The 19,084-nt window shown below is 41.0% G+C and overlaps 1 protein-coding gene across 1 annotated transcript in view; it reads left to right on the forward strand.

The window, feature by feature from the left end:
* The first annotated feature begins 12,827 nt into the window (after positions 1-12,827).
* The window catches only part of LOC133656101 (probable global transcription activator SNF2L2), a 40,865-nt gene continuing 34,608 nt past the window's right edge, over positions 12,828-19,084 (forward strand). The window contains exon 1 of the mRNA XM_062056928.1: positions 12,828-13,423. Coding sequence (XP_061912912.1) covers positions 13,322-13,423 — 102 coding nt within the window. The 5' untranslated portion in view covers positions 12,828-13,321. The remainder of the gene's footprint in view (positions 13,424-19,084) is intronic.

Consider the following 19,084-nt stretch of genomic DNA (forward strand, 5'->3'; position numbering starts at 1 on the left):
GTACTTGGTATCATTACAGTGGATGTCAGTTGTAGATCCACCAATGGCGTTTGTTTACATTTTGACGCCGGTGAGCTACGGTGAGTAGTGAATTTAGCTATTCTTCGTCCTGCAGGGATGATACTTGTAAGAAACTTACTTTATTTGTCGCCATGGAGGTGAGGATTAGTGATTTAGAAGTAGCAAAACACTGTCGACTGTGGGTGGACTTTAGCTGCTAGCTAGCTAGCCATTTCTTAAAGCACCTCTTCCTGAGGGCGTTTCAGTGTCATAACTTCACCTTTACGGGAGGTTGAGATCCAAGAGGCAGCAAGGGAAGCAGAGGGAACGCGGGAAGACGAGATACACAGCTCGTAACGTGGGAACGAAGGCAGGCTGCAGGGAGGACGACTAGGAGGACATGAGACAACTCAACACGACGGGGAGGAACACACAGAGTGAGCAAGAGTGCATAGAGCTAGATGATCGCTTACTGTACAGGAACAGATGACTACGTTCTGGCGCGGGATAGCAGGTTGTGCAGGCTTATGAAGGCAGGTCTCATCATCAGCTTCAGGTGTGCTGATTGCCGGTGATTGATTGCAGCTGCTTGCTGCAGCCAGATTGGCACGCGCCTTGCACGCTCTCGGAGGTGCGCCCAGCGCAGCGCACAGATGAATGCACCCTGGCCGTGCGGCCGGGCCGTGACAATCTGTTGGTCAATGACGTCCCCCGCCGTAGAAGCAAGGGAAGGGCGGAAGGGGGCTTGGAGGAAGGACAATGACACATCCTGTGCAGAGTCCCACCAGGATGCCAGGATGGACAGTGCGGTGGGCTCCAAAGGGGCTGTCACCTGACCAGGAGGAAGTGGCGTTTCAATCTACAAGGTGCCAGCACAGAAAGAGGCTGGGCTCTGGAATGTCTTGGAGCCGTAGTAGTCAGCGCTTGGGCCTTTGACAGCCGCGGAGCGGGCTCAGGCAAAACTCGGGCTTTGAGAAGCCTTGGGGTAAGAGTAAGCGGGGCTCGGGCTTTGAGAAGCCGAGAAGCCGATACCAGCTAAACTTGTGCTTTTGAAAGTCTGGAGGATGGTAACAGCCGGACTTGAGGGAGAAGGAACGAGCTTGCCCTGGGTTGGTACCACACAAACCTGGCCTTCATGTCCTCCAGGAAAACGTGCAGTCCAAAAGGTTCAGCTCCACGTCGCCAATAGGCGTCCCTGTGAGGTCACTTTCTGGCTCGAGGATTCTGTCACAAACTCGCATGGCTGCGGTAGTTGTGACCCCAAGATGCAGGAGAAAGGAGGACGACGTGCAGGTAAGACTAGTATTTTAATTATCACACGGGATGGGCAGTAAAGCAAACAGCTTGCAGCTAACAAAGTCTGTAACACAAATTAGTCACTACACAATCCTCGAGCTTTGACTACAACAGGTGTGCTCAAGCCAATCAGGGACAGGTGAGGGAAAGAGCGCTTAGGGAGACATTCAGGAAATGGAAGCAAAATAAGAGCGCCGACCAGGAAACAAATGCAGAAAATAAAGGAAACATGACAACAAGTAAGATTGTCACAAGATTATTTTTTTACATTGTGTAAATAAAGTGAATAGCTCACTTGCACCAAACAAACATGTGACTGATTAAGAAATCTATTGAGCGATAAAAGTGCCATTAAACGGCATAACAACGTGCGTGACAGGAACGCAAGCAACTTTTCTTAAAACGACCTCGGTACCTCCTGAAGTTGCTTGTTGGAATAGCGGCAGTGGAGACTATCATATATTCTGCACATACACGACGACCGACACGCTAAATGGATTGCAATCGCTATTTTGCTCATTTTTGAGACGCAATCCTCTGTGCCTTATAGATCAACTTTCTGTGCTATCAAATTTGCACGTTTTAGTCAGTGTTAGGAAAAACCTGTGTTACATAATATCAGCCTTACTAACTTTTACTATTAACGAGTAATCTAATGAATTACTTTTACGTACGTTACAACGCCGTTATCGATGCGTTCGATGTAACGAGGCACGCTACTTTTTTTATTTTTTATTAAAGTACCAATGATTGCCGCGCCCGGGAATCATTTTGGTGATTTAACCCCCAACTCCAACCCTTTGTTGCTGAGTGCCAAGCAGGGAGGTTATGGGTCCCATTTTTATAGTCTTTGGTATGACTCGGCTGGGATTTGAACTCCAACCTACCGATCTCAGGGCGGACACTCTAACCACTTGTGATGCGGTTGTGCGTCAACAAGACAGCGTCAGAAGCACAGAAAGTTCAATGCAGGAAGTATTGTTTTACTCATGAAAGCAACAACCAGCACCACGCTAAAAATAACTTTATATCAAACAGGAAGAGGCAACATCACACAGCAAACAACGTGTAAGCTAAGTACACACACGCAAACCACTACTACTACTTTAGGATGCGCTTTTATGGTTTTATTACGTACAAAATACTAAACTGTTTAGCACCATCTTATCTTGCTGGTTGTATTGTAACTTATGTTCGCCCAGAAATTTACGTTCCAAAAACGCTGGCTTATTAGCGATTGCCATCACCCCAAAAAAGTCTGCAGGCTATATAGCGTTTTCTATTCGGACTCCAGTACCCTGGAATGTCTTACCGGCAACAGTGAGCGATGCCACCTGAGTAGAAGCATTTAAGTTCCACCTTGAAACTCATCTATATAGTCTGGCTTTTAAATACTCTGTTTTGGACTAGTTGATCTGCCGCTTCTCTTTTCTGCCCCCCCGATTGCTAGGTGGCCACGGATACAATCTGGAGCGGTACCAGTCTGGAGGAGGCGCTACAGAAGCTGTATTATGTCGTGACCCGGGGTGGTCTACTCCTCTACGACATGGAAGAAGATCTTTTACGATCCTCTGCCAGCCTTCGAATGGACTGGACTCTGACATTACCATAATTCAATAACTGTACCCACTTGGCATCCATTGCAGCCGATCACCCAAGAGCCCCACATCTGCAGCCTTTTCCTTAGGTTTTTTCTTTTTCCCCATTTTGGGCTTTTGGGGGTTTTCCTTACCCGGATGTGGGTTTTAGATGTCAATGTGGTTTGTACATGCTAGATTATGTGCTGTATAGATAAACTTTGATTTAATTATTGATTGACTGATTGACTGACTATGAGGGAATAATTAACAACAAATCAATGACGGAAGTGACAAGCTTGCAATCTTACTATAACCATTTTGTGGACAAGGAGACAACAGCCATGGAAGCATAGAGCTGCCGTCCCACAGCTGGGCTAAAATGCTGCTCTGAGCGCGCTCTTGCTGACGTCACACGTACCTTGGCAACAGGCACCACTTTTTAAAGGCACACGTGCACTCTGCTCTCATGAAACGTCTTTCAACTGCATATGCCAAGTATTTGAACTTTTTTTTTTTTTTTTAAATATACACATCAATTACTTTCGCTAGTAATTAATTACACTTATTAAAGACTAATTCCTTTAGTAATTTAATTACTTTTTTGGTTAAATAAAGGGGACCACAAACAATATGTCATTATTGGCTTTATTTTAACAAAAAATATTATGATACATTAAACATAGGTTTCTTATTGCAATCAAAAACAAAACATTTTGCCATTAAATAAGATAGTGAACACACTAGACAACTTATCTTTTAGTAGTAAGTAAGCAAACAAAGGCTGCTGATGAAAGCAGTAACATATTGTGTAATTTTTCATTCTATAATTTTGTCAAAAATATGAGGGAAAAGCTTTAGAAAATTGATTATTTCATATACTTGTTCATTTACTCTTTATATCTGCTTAATTTCTGTAATAATCATAAGTTTTGGGTTATACTACACATTTTGATATCAATCTAATACCAAGTAGTTACAGGGTGAAGGATTTGAACATTTTTAATGCTAACTACACATATTGCTCGCATACACATACAACTGATAAAATTAATATATTGATACTACTATCATATTTCTGCATGCTAACCACCATATAGTTATTACAGTAAATCATTAGGTATTACTGTAAATGGTAAGTTCTAAAGTAAAACATAAAGGAGCCCTGACATGGGGGTGTGAGGTTGTTAGAATAATTATGTGTAAGTTATCACACAACTCTTATGCTTAAAGGCCTACTGAAACCCACTACTACCGACCACGCAGTCTGATAGTTTATATATCAATGATGAAATCTTAACATTGCAACACATGCCAATACGGCCAGGTTAACTTATAAAGTGCAATTTTAAATTTCCCGCGAAACTTCCGGTTGAAAACGTCTATGTATGATGACGTATGCGCGTGACGTCACTGGTTGAAACGGGAAGTATGCGGACACATTGAATCCTATACAAAAAAACTCTGTTTTCATCTCAAAATTCCACAGTATTCTGGACATCTGTGTTGGTGAATCTTTTGCAATTTGTTTAATGAACAATGGAGACTGCAAAGAAGAAAGTTGTAGGTGGGATCTGTGTATTAGCGGCTGGCTGCAGCAACACAACCAGGAGGACAGAGATGGATAGCAGACGCGCTAGCCGCCGAACTCACCTTAACTTCCTCCGTCTCGCCGACCGCATCTGTGATCGGGAGAAGTCCTTCGTCGCACCGTCGATCGCTGGAACGCAGGTGAGCACGGGTGTTGATGAGCAGATGAGGGCTGGCTGGCGTAGGTGGATAGCTAATGTTTTTAGCATAGCTCTGTGAGGTCCGGTTGCTAAGTTAGCTTCAATGGCGTCGTTAGCAACAGCATTGTTAACTTTCGCCAGGCTGGAAAGCATTAACCGTGTAGTTACATATCCATGGTTTAATAGTATTGTTGATTTTCTATCTATCCTTCCAGTCAGGGGTTTATTTATTTTGTTTCTATATGCAGTTAAGCACGATGCTATCACATTAGCTCTGTAGCTAAAGTGTTTCGCCGATGTATTGTCGTGGAGATAAAAGTCACTGTGAATGTCCATTTCGCGTTCTCGACTCTCATTTTCAAGAGGATATAGTATCCGAGGTGGTTTAAAATACAAATCCGTGATCCACAATAGAAAAAGGAGAGAGTGTGGAATCCAATGAGCCAGCTTGTACCTAAGTTACGGTCAGAGCGAAAAAAGATATGTCTTGCACTGCATTCTAGTCCTTCACTCTAACCCTCCTCATCCACGAATCTTTCATCCTCGCTCAAATTAATGGGGTAATCGTCGCTTTCTCGGTCCGAATCGCTCTAGCTGCATTGAAAACAATGGTGAAATGTGAGGAGACTTTCAACTGTTGACGTCACGCTACTTCCGGTACAGGCAAGGCTTTTTTTATCAGCGACCAAAAGTTGCAACTTTATCGTCGATGTTCTCTACTAAATCCTTTCAGCAAAAATATGGCAATATCGCGAAATGATCAAGTATGACACATAGAATGGATCTGCTATCCCCGTTTAAATAAAAAAAATTCATTTCAGTAGGTCTTTAAAGGCCGTTGCTATAGTTATTATCAATTGTGCTGAAGTTGTACTTTTCTATCTGTGCAAAGGGACATCGTCTCGTATCAGTGTCTGTGTCCAGAACATTGAGTGCCGTGACGCAGACAGAGCGATATCACGAGTGTCAGCACATTTGCATTTCATGAATAGTCATATATTGTGTCTAACTGGGGCTGCTGAAATTACCCCGCCTCCTTCAGCAGCAGCTTCAGTGATGTAACCAGGGACCTCCCAAATACATAGAGGAGCACGTGGAACTGTTATCTTAGAGCGTAGTTTGGATCTGTAACTAGAGTACAGCCCAAAAACGACTCTCCTCATTGAGCCAAATTTAACTGTCTCTGCATGATTCCTTGCTTCTTGTCTGTTTAATAGATGTCATCAGTGTTTGAACCTGACAGAGGTATTTGCGTGCGGCAATAATCATCAAGATAAGCCAGCGAAGGAGCAGTTACCATGGAAACTGGAGTCAGATGGGACATGGACAACCCAAACCCCCTTTTGGGACGGTTCATCACTCTTTGGGGATAAGGGGAAGACAGGCATTTTAGCGAGGACCAAGAGGAAGCAGGATGTCTCCCTTTTCCCTCCGTGTGGCCATGAGGGAATTGTGTTGCTTGGCTTCAGAGAGTCACACTGAAAAATGTGTCTATGATAGTGACTCTGAAACTTGACAACGACCAGGTGAGCTTTATTAGAGATTAAACGAAGGGGTCATACATTGGTCATACTCCAGGGACGTATTTCCTGAGTTTATAAACAATAACAAATGACAAAATTAAATAATAAAAATGTATGTAATCATTGTAGTATCAACTATATACTGTAAGTCGATAAGCTGTGTCAATCCACCCATGGCATTTGTTTACATTCAGGAACACTAGCTTGCTGTTAGCAGTTAGCTATTTTATTCTCCAATGGTTTGTAGTGTAGCATGTTTAGCTATTCCTCGTCTCGCAGGTATGATACTTGTAAAAAAAAAAACGTACTTTATTTGTCGCCGATGATTATTGATTTGGAAGTAGCTAAAACACCGCCTGCTGCGGATGAGCGTTAGCCGCGCGCTAGCTAGCCCTGTTTAAAAAAAAAAAAGCATCACCTTTATCGTTTGTTTTTAAGCCTAACCACGTCCATTCTCCCTCTGCAGTTTGTCTGCTTGTAAGTTTAGTTTATTTAAAAAAAATATATTCTTCTTCGGTCAGTGGTCAACAAAATAAACAAACAGTTTTACGTAAACAAACAGTTCAGTGACGTGCAGTCATGGGAGGCAGGTGCCATCATGGAAAGAAAAAAAATGTAAAAATAATTTTTTTTATTAAATTGTTATATGTATCCAGTGAATATACTATAAAGTTATTTTCCATTTAACTTCACCAGTTTTAGATTATTTTTATTCAAAATCGCTGAATTTTCACATTTGCCGTTCAAATACTGAGAAGAGACTTGCTGTGATCAGCAGCCAGTTGAGGCACGTCACTGCGTTGTGCCTCAACATGGATTGCAAACTCGGCTAACTGCTAGTCTGCTGTGCAGTGAGACCGTATTGCTATATGAACTATATTATACATTTCCATAGTTTAGTTAACTGAGGTATATAATGTACAGTGTATTTTGTCTACAACTGTATGTGTGTAACCTTTTTCTTGTGCTGAGCAATCATAAAACGGCTGCAAAGACGCACTGGCTGAGGCTCGCAGTAATCCCGCCTCCTGGTGGTAGAGAATGCACCCCCGCCGTAGAATGCACCCCCTGACGGGAGTGTTATATCAACTAAAGCCCACACTCAAACTTTCCACGTGCAAGATTAAATCTATTTAAAAAAGATATTTAATAAGAAGCCAAAAAGTGCAAAAACAATAATGTTCGTGTTGGAGGAGTTGTGAATGACTGCTGGGCCACAACATTAGGTACACCTGCAGACTGCAGCACAGATTTCATATTTCATTCATTCACAACTCCTCCAACACGAACATAATTGTTTTTGCACTTTTTGGCTTCTTATTAAATAACTTTTTTAAATAGATTCAATCTTGCACGTGGAAAGTTTAAGTGTGGGCTTTAGTTGATATAACACCCCCGTCAGGGGTTGCATTCTACGGCGGAGGTGCATTAATCCAGCACAACAGCGGCGCATGGACTTAATTTATAAGTAAAGGTAAGACCATAATAACATTTTTTTTATTATATGTGCTTTTTTGTGTGCTACAGTTTGTATGTGTAAAGTTAAAGTTAAGTTAAAGTACCAATGATTGTCACACACACACTAGGTGTAAGGCAATTTGTCCTCTGCATTTGACCCATCCCCTTGTTCACCCCCTGGGAGGTGAGGGGAGCAGTGGGCAGCAGCGGCGCCGCGCCCGGGAATAATTTTTGGTGATTTAACCCCCAATTCCAACCCTTGATGCTGAGTGCCAAGCAGGGAAGAATGCTGGTATGAGCTTTTAAACATAACCCGTTAACTGCTGCCAATCAAATGGTGAATAAGATACTCTTTAGGGTTCATATGTTTGTAAATCTGACTGTGATGAAGTCCGTGCCTCACCAGCCATGAACCTCACCGCACGTCACTGAAACAGTTGTACATTCATAAATTGAAAATGTTGCAGACCGAAAGGGTTTAGGCTAAAGTTGAACACTTATTGCGCCTAACCCTATAAACAATGTCAAATACAAGATGAGCTTCCAAAAAATATAACATTTCCTTTGCACAACTTATTATAAATACACCTTGTACACAACATAAACACTGTTCAATTATATACACAGTAAAGACATGTGAAATATCCTTGTACATGTGTTAGTTAAACCTTTGTGCCAATCACAGTATATACTATATACAAACAATTATACTTCCATTATTATTTATATCCCACATTTAGTTTGTAATTAACAATAATCATAGTATTAACTACTGTGTTGATTCAAGAGTGATATATTTTTCCAAGACATTGGTCTTAGTGTTTTACAAATAGTACACTGTGCGTATAAGCTAAAGTAAAGTTAAAGTACCACTGATAGTCACACACACACTAGGTGTAGTGAAATTAACCTCTGCATTTTACCCATACCCTTATTCCACCCCCTGGGAGGTGAGAGGAGCAGTGAGCAGCACCGGTGGCCACACCCGGGAATCATTTTGGTGATTTAACCCCCAATTCCAAACCTTGATGCTGAGTGCCAAGCAGGGAGGTAATGGGTCCCATTTTTATAGATGACCACATTAATATGTGTTCATCTACAAAACCATTCTGGGTATCACTCCATCTTATCTGTCTTGTTTTTTAACAAAGAAACAAGGAAGTCACAATCTTCGTTCAATGAATGTTCTGCAATTTGTCGTCCCCAAAGTAAGAACTGAACTGGGCAAGAAAGCATTTAGGTTTTCAGCACCGAAGGCTTAGAATAACCTACAATTGAATCTTCAACTTCAAATCATTGTTACATTAAATGAGTTTAAAGCTTCTGTGAAAGGATTGCAGTCTACCTTGTCTGTATGCACATGTGTTATGTGAGCAAGTTTTAATGTTGTAAATTTGATGTTTTATGTGTTGTTTACCGTTTTTAATGTAACCTTGCTGCTGCCCTCTTGGCCAGGTCTCCCTTGGAAAAGAGATCTTTGATCTCAATGGGATTTTACCTGGTTAAATAAAGGCTAAATTAAAAAATATATATATATAGTCTTTGTTATGACCAGTGTTGGGTTAGTTACTGAAAACCAGTAACTAGTTACAGCTACTAGTTACTTTATTTCAAAAGTAACTCAGTTACTAACTCAGTTACTTACACCAAAAAGTAATGCGTTACTGTGAAAAGTAACTATTTAGTTCCTTTTTTTTTCTTCTTTTTTTTTTTTTAAAGCTCCCATTAATTCCCTTTTAGCCTTCATTTCAGTACTTTTATTGCACTGGAGAATAATACATATAATCTGTTGATCAGCGCTAGAAATTTTCAAAATGGGGTCCCAGGGACCCCATCAAGTCATAAAAATGGGGTCCTACAGTACATTTTTGGGGTCCCACTTTTTTGTAAGCGTTTTGAAAGAAAAAAAAAGATATACGTATGCATCATCCTGTTATATCTCACATTCTATATTGTGTTTTGGAAAAAGGTTGTCATAAACGTTAATTAATTCATTAAAAAAAATAATAAAAAAAGAAAACAATTTTGTATACATATGTAAATGTATTCAGTTATAAACATTCATTCACTTTCTTCTTTCTTTCATGGATCTAAACTTTACCGCTGCTGGTAGTTTTTTCTATGTTTTTATTTAATAAGTTGTATTTATTTCAGTATTAAAGTGTAAAAATTGTTTTGCTTCGATCATGAAATGATGATAATGGTGTGCCAGGGCATACATACATTTGATATTTAACGCTTAAATCACTGGCGTCTACATCAACTTCAGATCTATCCCTCATTTCAAAATGTTTTCGTTTTTTTATGTTGTTTTTTTGTTTGTTTGTTTTCCGCCCTTTTTTGTCAAACAAAACTATGTTTTTAATGGCAAACACACAAAATATGCAAAATCTTCCACCAAAAATATTTTTCAAAGTGGAATATTTGATCTGAAGTAATCGGAACCTTGGATAGGTCATTAATTCATAATAACATTGATTTGGATTCAATATTATGTTTTGAGCAATGACAGTTTGAAAGAAATTGATGAACGTGGACCCCGACTTAAACAAGTTGAAAAACTTCTTGGGGTGTTACCATTTAGTGGTCAATTGTACGGAATATGTACTGTACTGTGCAATCTACTAATAAAAGTCTCAATCAATCAATCCACTCCCTCGCGCTCTCTCTGTCTCTGCCCCTCCCTCACGAATGCTGCTGCATGCACACAACTTGTTTGGTTTTTAACCCCTTCTTAACCCTGAACGTATATTGAAAATAAACGCAACCCTAACTCAAAATGCCGGACGTTTGAGGCATTTAAGAAACTCCGCCGGGACAGCCCAGCAAAAGAAGACATGTCCGGGGAAAAGAGGACGTATGGTCAGTCTAGTACAGGGGTCGGCAACCTTTACCACTCAAAGAGCCATTTTGACCCGTTTCACAAATTAAAGAAAACAATGGGAGCCACAAAACTCTTTTGAAATTTAAACTGAAATAACACTGCATACAAAGTTTTTTTTTTGCTTTGTGCTATGTATAAACCAGGGGTCTCAGACACGCGGCCCGCACCTTAATATGAAAATGTAATGTTAGTGCGGCCCGCAAGTTTTATATGAACGCCGCTTGACAGCGTCAAACTTGCCAACCCTCCCGATATTTCCGGGAGACTCCCGAATTTCAGGGCAACTATTCTCTCGGATTACTGTTGATTTTCGCCCAAACAACAAAAATAAGGGCGTGCCGCGATGGCATTGTCTTTAGCGCCCTCTACAACCTGTACATACTGCGTGCCAGCCCAGTTACATGATATATGAGGCTTCTGCAGACACACACGAGTGACTGCAAAGCATACTTGATCAACAGCCATACAAGTTACACTGAGGGTAGCCGTATAAACAACTTTAATACTCTTACTAATATGCGCCACACTGTGAACCCACACCAAACAATAATGGATTAGATTTATATAGCGCTTTTCTAGACACTCAAAGCACTTCACAGAGAAGTGAGAACCCATCATTCATTTTTACAACTCATTCATTCATCATTCATTCTCTGGTGTGAGCGGCACCGGGGGTAAGGGGGAAGTGTCCTGCCCAAGGACACAACGGAAGCGATTTTGGATGGTAAGAGGCGGGGAGCGAACCTGCAACCCTCAGGTTTCTGGCACGGCCGCTCTACCCACTACCCCATGCCGCCCCCAAACAAGAATGACAAACACATTTCGGGAGAACATCCACACCGTAACACAACATAAACACAACAGAACAAATACCCAGAATCCCATGCATCCCGGGCTACATTATACACCCCCGCTCCCCCCCATCAACCCCCCCGCCCGCCCTCTCTGTGCGTCGGTTGAGGTGGGCGGGGTTTGGTGGTAGCGGGGGTGTATAATGTAGCCCGGAAGAGTTAGGGATGCATGGGATTCTGGGTATTTGTTATGTTGTGTTTATGTTGTGTTATGGTGCGGATGTTCTCCCAAAATGTGTTTGTCATTCTTGTTTGGTGTGGGTTCACAGTGTGGCGCATATTAGTAAGAGTGTAAAGTTGTTTATACGGCCGCCCTCAGTGTGACCTGTATGGCTGTTGATCAAGTATGCCTTGCAGTCACTTACGTGTGTAAGTAGAGGCCGCATACAACATGTGAATGGGCCGGCTCGCAGATAGTATGGTGAAAAAGCGAACGCGATGACAGGATGTAGAGGACGCTAATAAAGGCAGTGCCATCACGGCACGCCCTCAATATTGTTGACCTGGTGAAAATCGGAGAATATTCGCTTCGGGATATTTCCGGGAGAGGCACTGAAATCCGGAAGTCTCCCGGTAAAATCGGGTTGGGTCGGCAAGTATGCAGCTGAGCCGCATCAGAGTGGTCAAAGAGCTGCATGCGGCTCCGGAGCCGCGGGTTGCCGACCCCTAGTCTAGTATATCTCCATGTTAAGAAACTCGGCTTCAGCTCCACAATGATGTCTTGTTAGTAAACACAGACACGCCCCCCTACCCTCCCCACACCCACACCCACACCCACACCCAGACACACACACAGCGCCTCTTTTCTTGTCCCCGTTGTGACACAGGAAGAATCAGAAGGACGACACTGCAACTCTCCAATAAAACACACTCAGATCTTCTGTTTTTAGCCGATACTACATAAAAAATAACGTAAAATAACGCAGTAACGCATCATGTAGTAACGGTAACTGTGTTACTGAATATAAAAAATAACGCATTAGACTACTAGTTACTGCCAAAATAACGGCGTTACAGTAAATCGTTAGTCTCAACACTGGTTATGACTCAGCCGGGGTTTGAACTCACGACCTACCGCTCTCAGGGCGGACACTCTAACCACAAGGCCACTAAGCAGGTTTGAGCCTAACATGCGTCGCTTGCTCGTTTTACCGTATTTTTTACCTGGTATTTTTCAGAGGCAGTGTAGTACCGTTTTTAATTCTTTAGTACCGCGGTACTTTCTTACAACCGGTATACCGTAGACCCCTAGCACACGCAGGCTCTAAGTTTGCAACAAGGGTTCAGGGAGTTCAATGTAGAGAACTTGGCATGAAGTTAGCATCACCATGATCTTGGCTCGGCTTGGCTCCGTGCTAATTTTAGCTGCATTGCACGGAAGCGCTGCGGTTTCCTGTTCAACTCGATTTCTTCCGAAATCCCACGGAATTCCAAACCAGGTTCAGCCAGGTGTTGTGCGTCTTACACACATCTTCTACTCTCGTCTACCCTTCTGAGCTTTGAGCGCGCTCTGGGATTTCCCTGCAGCGGCGCGCCGAGGATGGAAAAAGGAAAAAAAAAACTGGTCTAATTGGCTAACAGCAACCAGATGTGCTCGCGCCGCCATTGTTTTCCAGACGTTTCCGTGCCGTGTCGGCTCGGGCAAGGAATAGAGCGTATTTACGCGTTTTAGGATTCTGTCGCGGCTGCGAGTTGCGCCATCGCTCAGATGGAATGCAAAAAAAAAAAAAAAAAAGAAAAAAAAAAAAAAAGAATGGACCTTTAACGGGAGGGTGCAAAAAAAAAAAAAAGAAAAAAAAAGTGAGGCAGCAGTGGTTGTCAAAAAAGCATGCAGAGGCAAGCTCAAGGCCTTCCGCAGTCGGGAACGAGACGGACAAGAGACGGCGTCTGTGCCCCCCCCCCCTCACAATGATTTGTATATGAAAACATAGCGCGTTTTTTATTTATTTATTTTTTTAATCATTCTCCCCCCTCCTGGCTCCGCTTGTTGAGCGATCAGCTGATGAAGAGACTCGCAGCTCGCCGCTATGCTGGTTTGCTAATTCTCTCCCCCACTGCCGCTGCGGTCGATCCTGCTAGCCCGCCGCCTGCAGATTGCACTCAGGTAAACTGTCCTGCCGCATGTCCTCCATTGTGGATTCCACATGGCACGGTGATGGATGCAAGGGAGCACGCGTGTGTGTGTGTGTGTGTGTGTGTGTGAGGGAGAGAGGGAGAGCGTGTGTGTGAGTGTGTGTGTGTGTGTTGATGAGCGGGAATCTTGCTCAGATTAGTCAGGGAAGAGGCAGGCTTTCGTCGCATGGCAAGCGCATGCCGGCATCTTGCAGGATTACGCCGTTGTCCCTCTGGGTTGATGCTGCACCCCCCACCCCACCACCCCTCTCCAGCCCCCCACACCCCAATCTCAGAGGAAGGCGGCACCTTTTTTTTTGAAAGCGCGCAATCCGAGCCGAGCATTTTGTCCTGCATGAGCGGCGTCTCTGCCCTTGACAAGCTAGCGTCGAACAACAACGCCGCCGCCGCCGCCGCCGTACGCCCGCTTTGATCGATGCATGTCTGGCAGATTACCGCTGCTCTCTAATTGCCTCGGCGGGGGAAACGCGGAGGCTGCAGCGGTCACGGGGTTGGAAAAAAAGAAAAATATCAATTGGGATGCATAAAAGGCGAGGGGAAGGGGGCGGGGGGTGAATAAATGGCGGCAAATGAGAGAAAAAAGTGAAGTGCAAAGGTCAGTCATGCAAACGCTCGTTAGGCAGACAAACCATCAGTAATTGCTGAGACGTGCAGAAGGGGTGGGGTTAATGAAGCTCCGCTTCTTCCTACTCCTCTTCGGTAGCGATGCACGGATCGATACTGAAATATCGATGCTGTCATATCGATCCTCAAATCAAAAGACGCTTTCGATACTTGACTTATTTGAGCTCATGTGTATCGTTGACAGGAAGACTGAGTAACAAAGTAACTAAACTTGTGAACTAGGGAATATGTGAATGTTTTTGTTATTATTTATATTTTTATTTTCATTTGTGTTTATCAATTGTGTGTATTTGTTTTATTTATACTTAGTTATTTTGCTCTTTATTTTATTATTGTTTTTTATTTATTTTGTTTCCTTTTACCGGAATTATTTTATTGTATTTAATCATCTGCTTGTTTTTGTCATTTTTTTCATTCAATGTATTTAACTGCCTGTTTTACGTTTTATTTATATCTATTTATCGTATTCTTTAATTTATTATTGTTTTTATTTATTTAATCAACGGCCTGTTTTGCTTGTTTTTGTTATATTTTTATAATTTTTTAATTTTATTTAATTAGGATGCATAAAAAGGCGAGGGGGCGGGGTTGAAAAAATGGCGGCAAATGAGAGAAAAAAGTGAAGTGCAAAGGTCAGTCTTGCAAACACTCGTTAGGCAAACAAACCATCAGTAATTGCTGAGACGTGCAGAAGGGGTGGGGTTAATGCAGCGTTTCTCAAAGTGTGGGGCGCGCCCCACTGGTGGGGAATAGAGACATGACCGGTGGGGCGCGAGGAACGGGAGGAAATTTCACTTTGATTTTTTAAATTTTTTTATTATTATATTCTTTGATATTTTTTTTTTACTATGCTTTCATTTTCTATACACACTGGAAATCACTTTGTGATTCTGTCTGTGAAATCCGCTGTATAGATAAATGTAAATTACTTATTTTTCCTGTATGCTTTACATTTCTAGGTAGGAGCGAAAGTTTGACAGACATAGCAACAGTAACTAATGGGGGCGGGGCTAAGCGGAAGCTTTGTGAATGGCGAGTCACTGTGCGAGGATTTGCTGTTTTGCAAATACATCAAAAATAGAGCCACTGCTGATGAGCTGTTCAAGATAATGGACAGTTTCCTCAAAGAACACGACCTTAAATGGGAAAACTGTGTGGGCTTTTGCTCTGATGGCGCGCATGGCAAAGTCAAGAAACGGGCTGCAGGCTCTAATAAAGAGGGTTGCGCCAAATGCGCATTGGACACAATGTGTCATTCACCGGGAAACACTCGCGTCAAGGCAGCTCAGCCCCGAATTCAATGAGGTTTTAACAGTGGCAGTGTCAAGCCTGCAACCCCCATTTGAAAAGCTGTGCAGTGCAAAACAGGCTCAGTGCAGCCACTAATGCTGGAGTAGTACTGTAAAACTCATGTTCACTTGCCCTGTCCTCCTTTTTTTGGCAAAGATTGCAAAGTGGCACTTTTATTTTCATTTATTATTGAACTTGATGCAAGTTATTTGATTTCTTATTGAACTTGATGCAAGTTATAACACTTATTTGATTTATTATTGAACTTGATGCAAGTTATAACACTTTTATTTGATTTATTATTGAACTTGATGCAAGTTATAACACTTTTTTTGATTTATTATTGAACTTGATGCAAGTTATAACACTTTTATTTGATTTATTATTGAACTTGATGCAAGTTATAACACTTTTGTTTTATTTATTATTGAACTTGATGCAAGTTATAACACTTATTTGATTTATTATTGAACTTGATGCAAGTTATAACACTTTTTTTGATTTATTATTGAACTTGATGCAAGTTATAACACTTTTGTTTTATTTATTGAACTTGATGCAAGTTATAACACTTTTATTTGATTTATTATTGAACTTGATGCAAGTTATAACACTTTTTTTGAATTATTAATGAACTTGATGCAAGTTAACACTTTTGTTTTATTTATTATTGAACTTGATACAAGTTATTTGATTTATTATTGAACTTGATGCAAGTTATAACACTTTTATTTGATTTATTATTGAACTTGATGCAAGTTATAACACTTTTGTTTTATTTATTATTGAATTGATGCAAGTTATTTTATTTGATATTGAACTTGATGCAAGTTATACCACAGCTGCACAGTTATTTTATTTATTATTGAACTTGATTTTATTTTATGTTATTGAGTTTAAATGTATACAACTTAATGTTACTTGATGTTCGATAAATTTGAAAATGTTAAGCTTGGCATTAGCGTTCTGTTGGGGCGATGGGGGCAGGTGGGGCTTGAAAACTCCCCCTTGTCCAAAGTGGGGGATGACAAAAAAAGTTTGAGAACCACTGGGTTAATGAAGCTCAGCTTCTTCCTACTCCTCTTCGGTAGCGATGCACGGATCGATACTGAAATATAGATGCTGTCATATCGATCCTCAAATCAAAAGATGCTTTCGATACTTGACTTATTTGAGATCATGTGTATCGTTGACAGGAAGACTGAGTAACAAAGTAACTAAACTTGTGAACTAGGGAATGTGTCAATGTTTTTGTTACTATTTATATTTTTATTTTCATTTGTATTTATCAATTGTGTGTTTTTGTTTTATTTATACTGAGTTATTTTGTTCTATATTTTATTATTGTTTTTATTCATTTTGTTTCCTTTTACCGTAATTATTTTATTTTATTTAATCACCTGCTTGTTTTTGTCTTTTTTTTCATTCAATGTATTTAACTGCCTGTTTTTTGTTTTATTTATATATATTTATTGTATTCTTTATTTTATTATTTCTTTTTTTATTTAATCAACTGCCTGTTTTGTTTGTTTTTGTTATATTTATATCACTTTTAATTTAATTTAATTAGGATGCATAAAAAGGCTAGGGGGGCGGGGGTTGAAAAAATGGCGGCAAATGAGAGAAAAAAGTGAAGTGCAAAGGTCAGTCATGCAAACACTCGTTAGGCAAACAAACCATCAGTAATTGCTGAGGCGTGCAGAAGGGGTGGGGTTAATGAAGCTCTGCTTCCTCCTACTCTTCTTCGGTAGCGATGCGCGGCTCAATACTGAAATATCGATGCGGCCAATACCAGGTATATATGCTGTCATATCCATCCTCAAATCAAAAGATTGACACTTTTGATACATGACTTATTTGAGATAATGTGTATCGTTGACAGGAAGACTGAGTAAAAAAGTAACTAAACTTAAGAACAAGGGAAAGTGTCAATGTTTTTGTTATTATTTATATTTTCGTTTTCATTTGTATTCATCAATTGTTTTTTTGTTTTATTTCCTTCGTTATTTTGTTCTTTATCTTATTTTAAATTTTTATTTTATTTTAATTGGTTCCTTTTACCGTAATTATTTTATTTTTATTAAATCAACTGCCTGTTTTTGTTTGTTTTTGGACAAAAAGGTGAGGCCTTTAATCCCAGTAACACAATGCCTACCGTCAAGTATGGTGGTGGTAGTATTATGCTCTGGGCCTGTTTTGCTGCCAATGGAATTGGTGCTTTACAGAGAGTAAATGAGACAATAAAAAAGGAGGATTACCTCCAAATTCTTCAGGACAACCTAAAATCATCAGCATGGAGGTTGGGTCTTGGGCGCAGTTGGGTGTTCCAACAGGACAATGACCCCAAATACACGTCAAAAGTGGTAAAGGGTTGGCTAAATCAGGCTAGAATTAAGGTTTTAGAATCATACTTGCCAACCCTCCCGATTTTCCCGGGAGACTCACGAATTTCAGTGCCCCTCCCGAAAATCTCCCGGGACAACCATTCTCTCGAATTTCTCCCGATTTCCACCCGGACAACAATATTGGGGGCGTGCCTCAAAGGCACTGCCTTTAGCGCCCTCTACAACCTGTCGTCACGTCCGCTTTTCCTCCATACAAACAGCGTGCCGGCCCAGTCACATGTTATATGCGGCTTTTACACACACACAAGTGAATGCAAGGCATACTTGGTCAACAGCCATACAGGTAACACTGAGGGTGGACGTATAAACAACTTTAACACTGTTACAAATATGCGCCACACTGTGAACCCACACCAAACAAGAATGACAAACCCATTTCGGGAGAACATCCGCACCGTAACACTACATAAACACAACAGAACAAATACCCAGAACCCCTTGCAGCACTAACTCTTTCGGGCTGCTACAATATACCCCACCGCTACCACCAAACCCCGCCCCCCAACCCCGCCCCCCCTCCCCACACACACCTCAAACCCTCCTCATCTCCCGAATTCGGAGGTCTCAAGGTTGGCAAGTATGTTTAGAATGGCCTTCCCAAAGTCCTGACTTAAACATGTGGACAATGCTTAAGAAACAAGTCCATGTCAGAAGACCAACAAATTTTGCTGAACTGCACCAATTTTGTCAAGAGGAGTGGTCAAAAATTCAACCAGAAGCTTGCCAGAAGCTTGTGGATGGCAACCAAAAGCGCCTTATTGCAGTGAAACTTGCCAAGGGACATGTCACCAAATATAATACATACATTGCTGTATGTATACTTTTGACTCAACAGATTTGGTCACATTTTCAGTAGACCCATAATAAATTCATAAAGAACCAAACTTCAGAAATGTTTTTTGTGACCAATCGCTCTATCACAAAAAAATAAGAGTTGTAGAAATTATTGGAAACTCAAGACAGCCATGACATTATGTTCTTTACAAGTGTATGTCAACTTTTGACCACGACTGTACACCAACAATATGATTTGTCTGAGTTGCTGGACAGATAAAAAAAAAACCAAAAACATTTAAATCGATATTTTTTTTAATCGTTTGAGAATCGTTACAAATAACAATTTTAATTAATATAAAAATCTTTTTTTTTTTGACATCCCCAGTTCTTAATAATACAATTATTTTAATGCTTTTATTATTTTACTCATTTCCTTTTTGTATGGTTTGAAATACCATTTTCCTGGACTTTGTATGATTTTTGTATTAGCTTGACATTATTGTAGGGGTGTCAAAAAAATAGATTTTCAAATGAAT

Source organism: Entelurus aequoreus, linkage group LG08, assembly GCF_033978785.1.
Source record: "Entelurus aequoreus isolate RoL-2023_Sb linkage group LG08, RoL_Eaeq_v1.1, whole genome shotgun sequence".
Lineage (NCBI taxonomy): Eukaryota > Metazoa > Chordata > Actinopteri > Syngnathiformes > Syngnathidae > Entelurus > Entelurus aequoreus.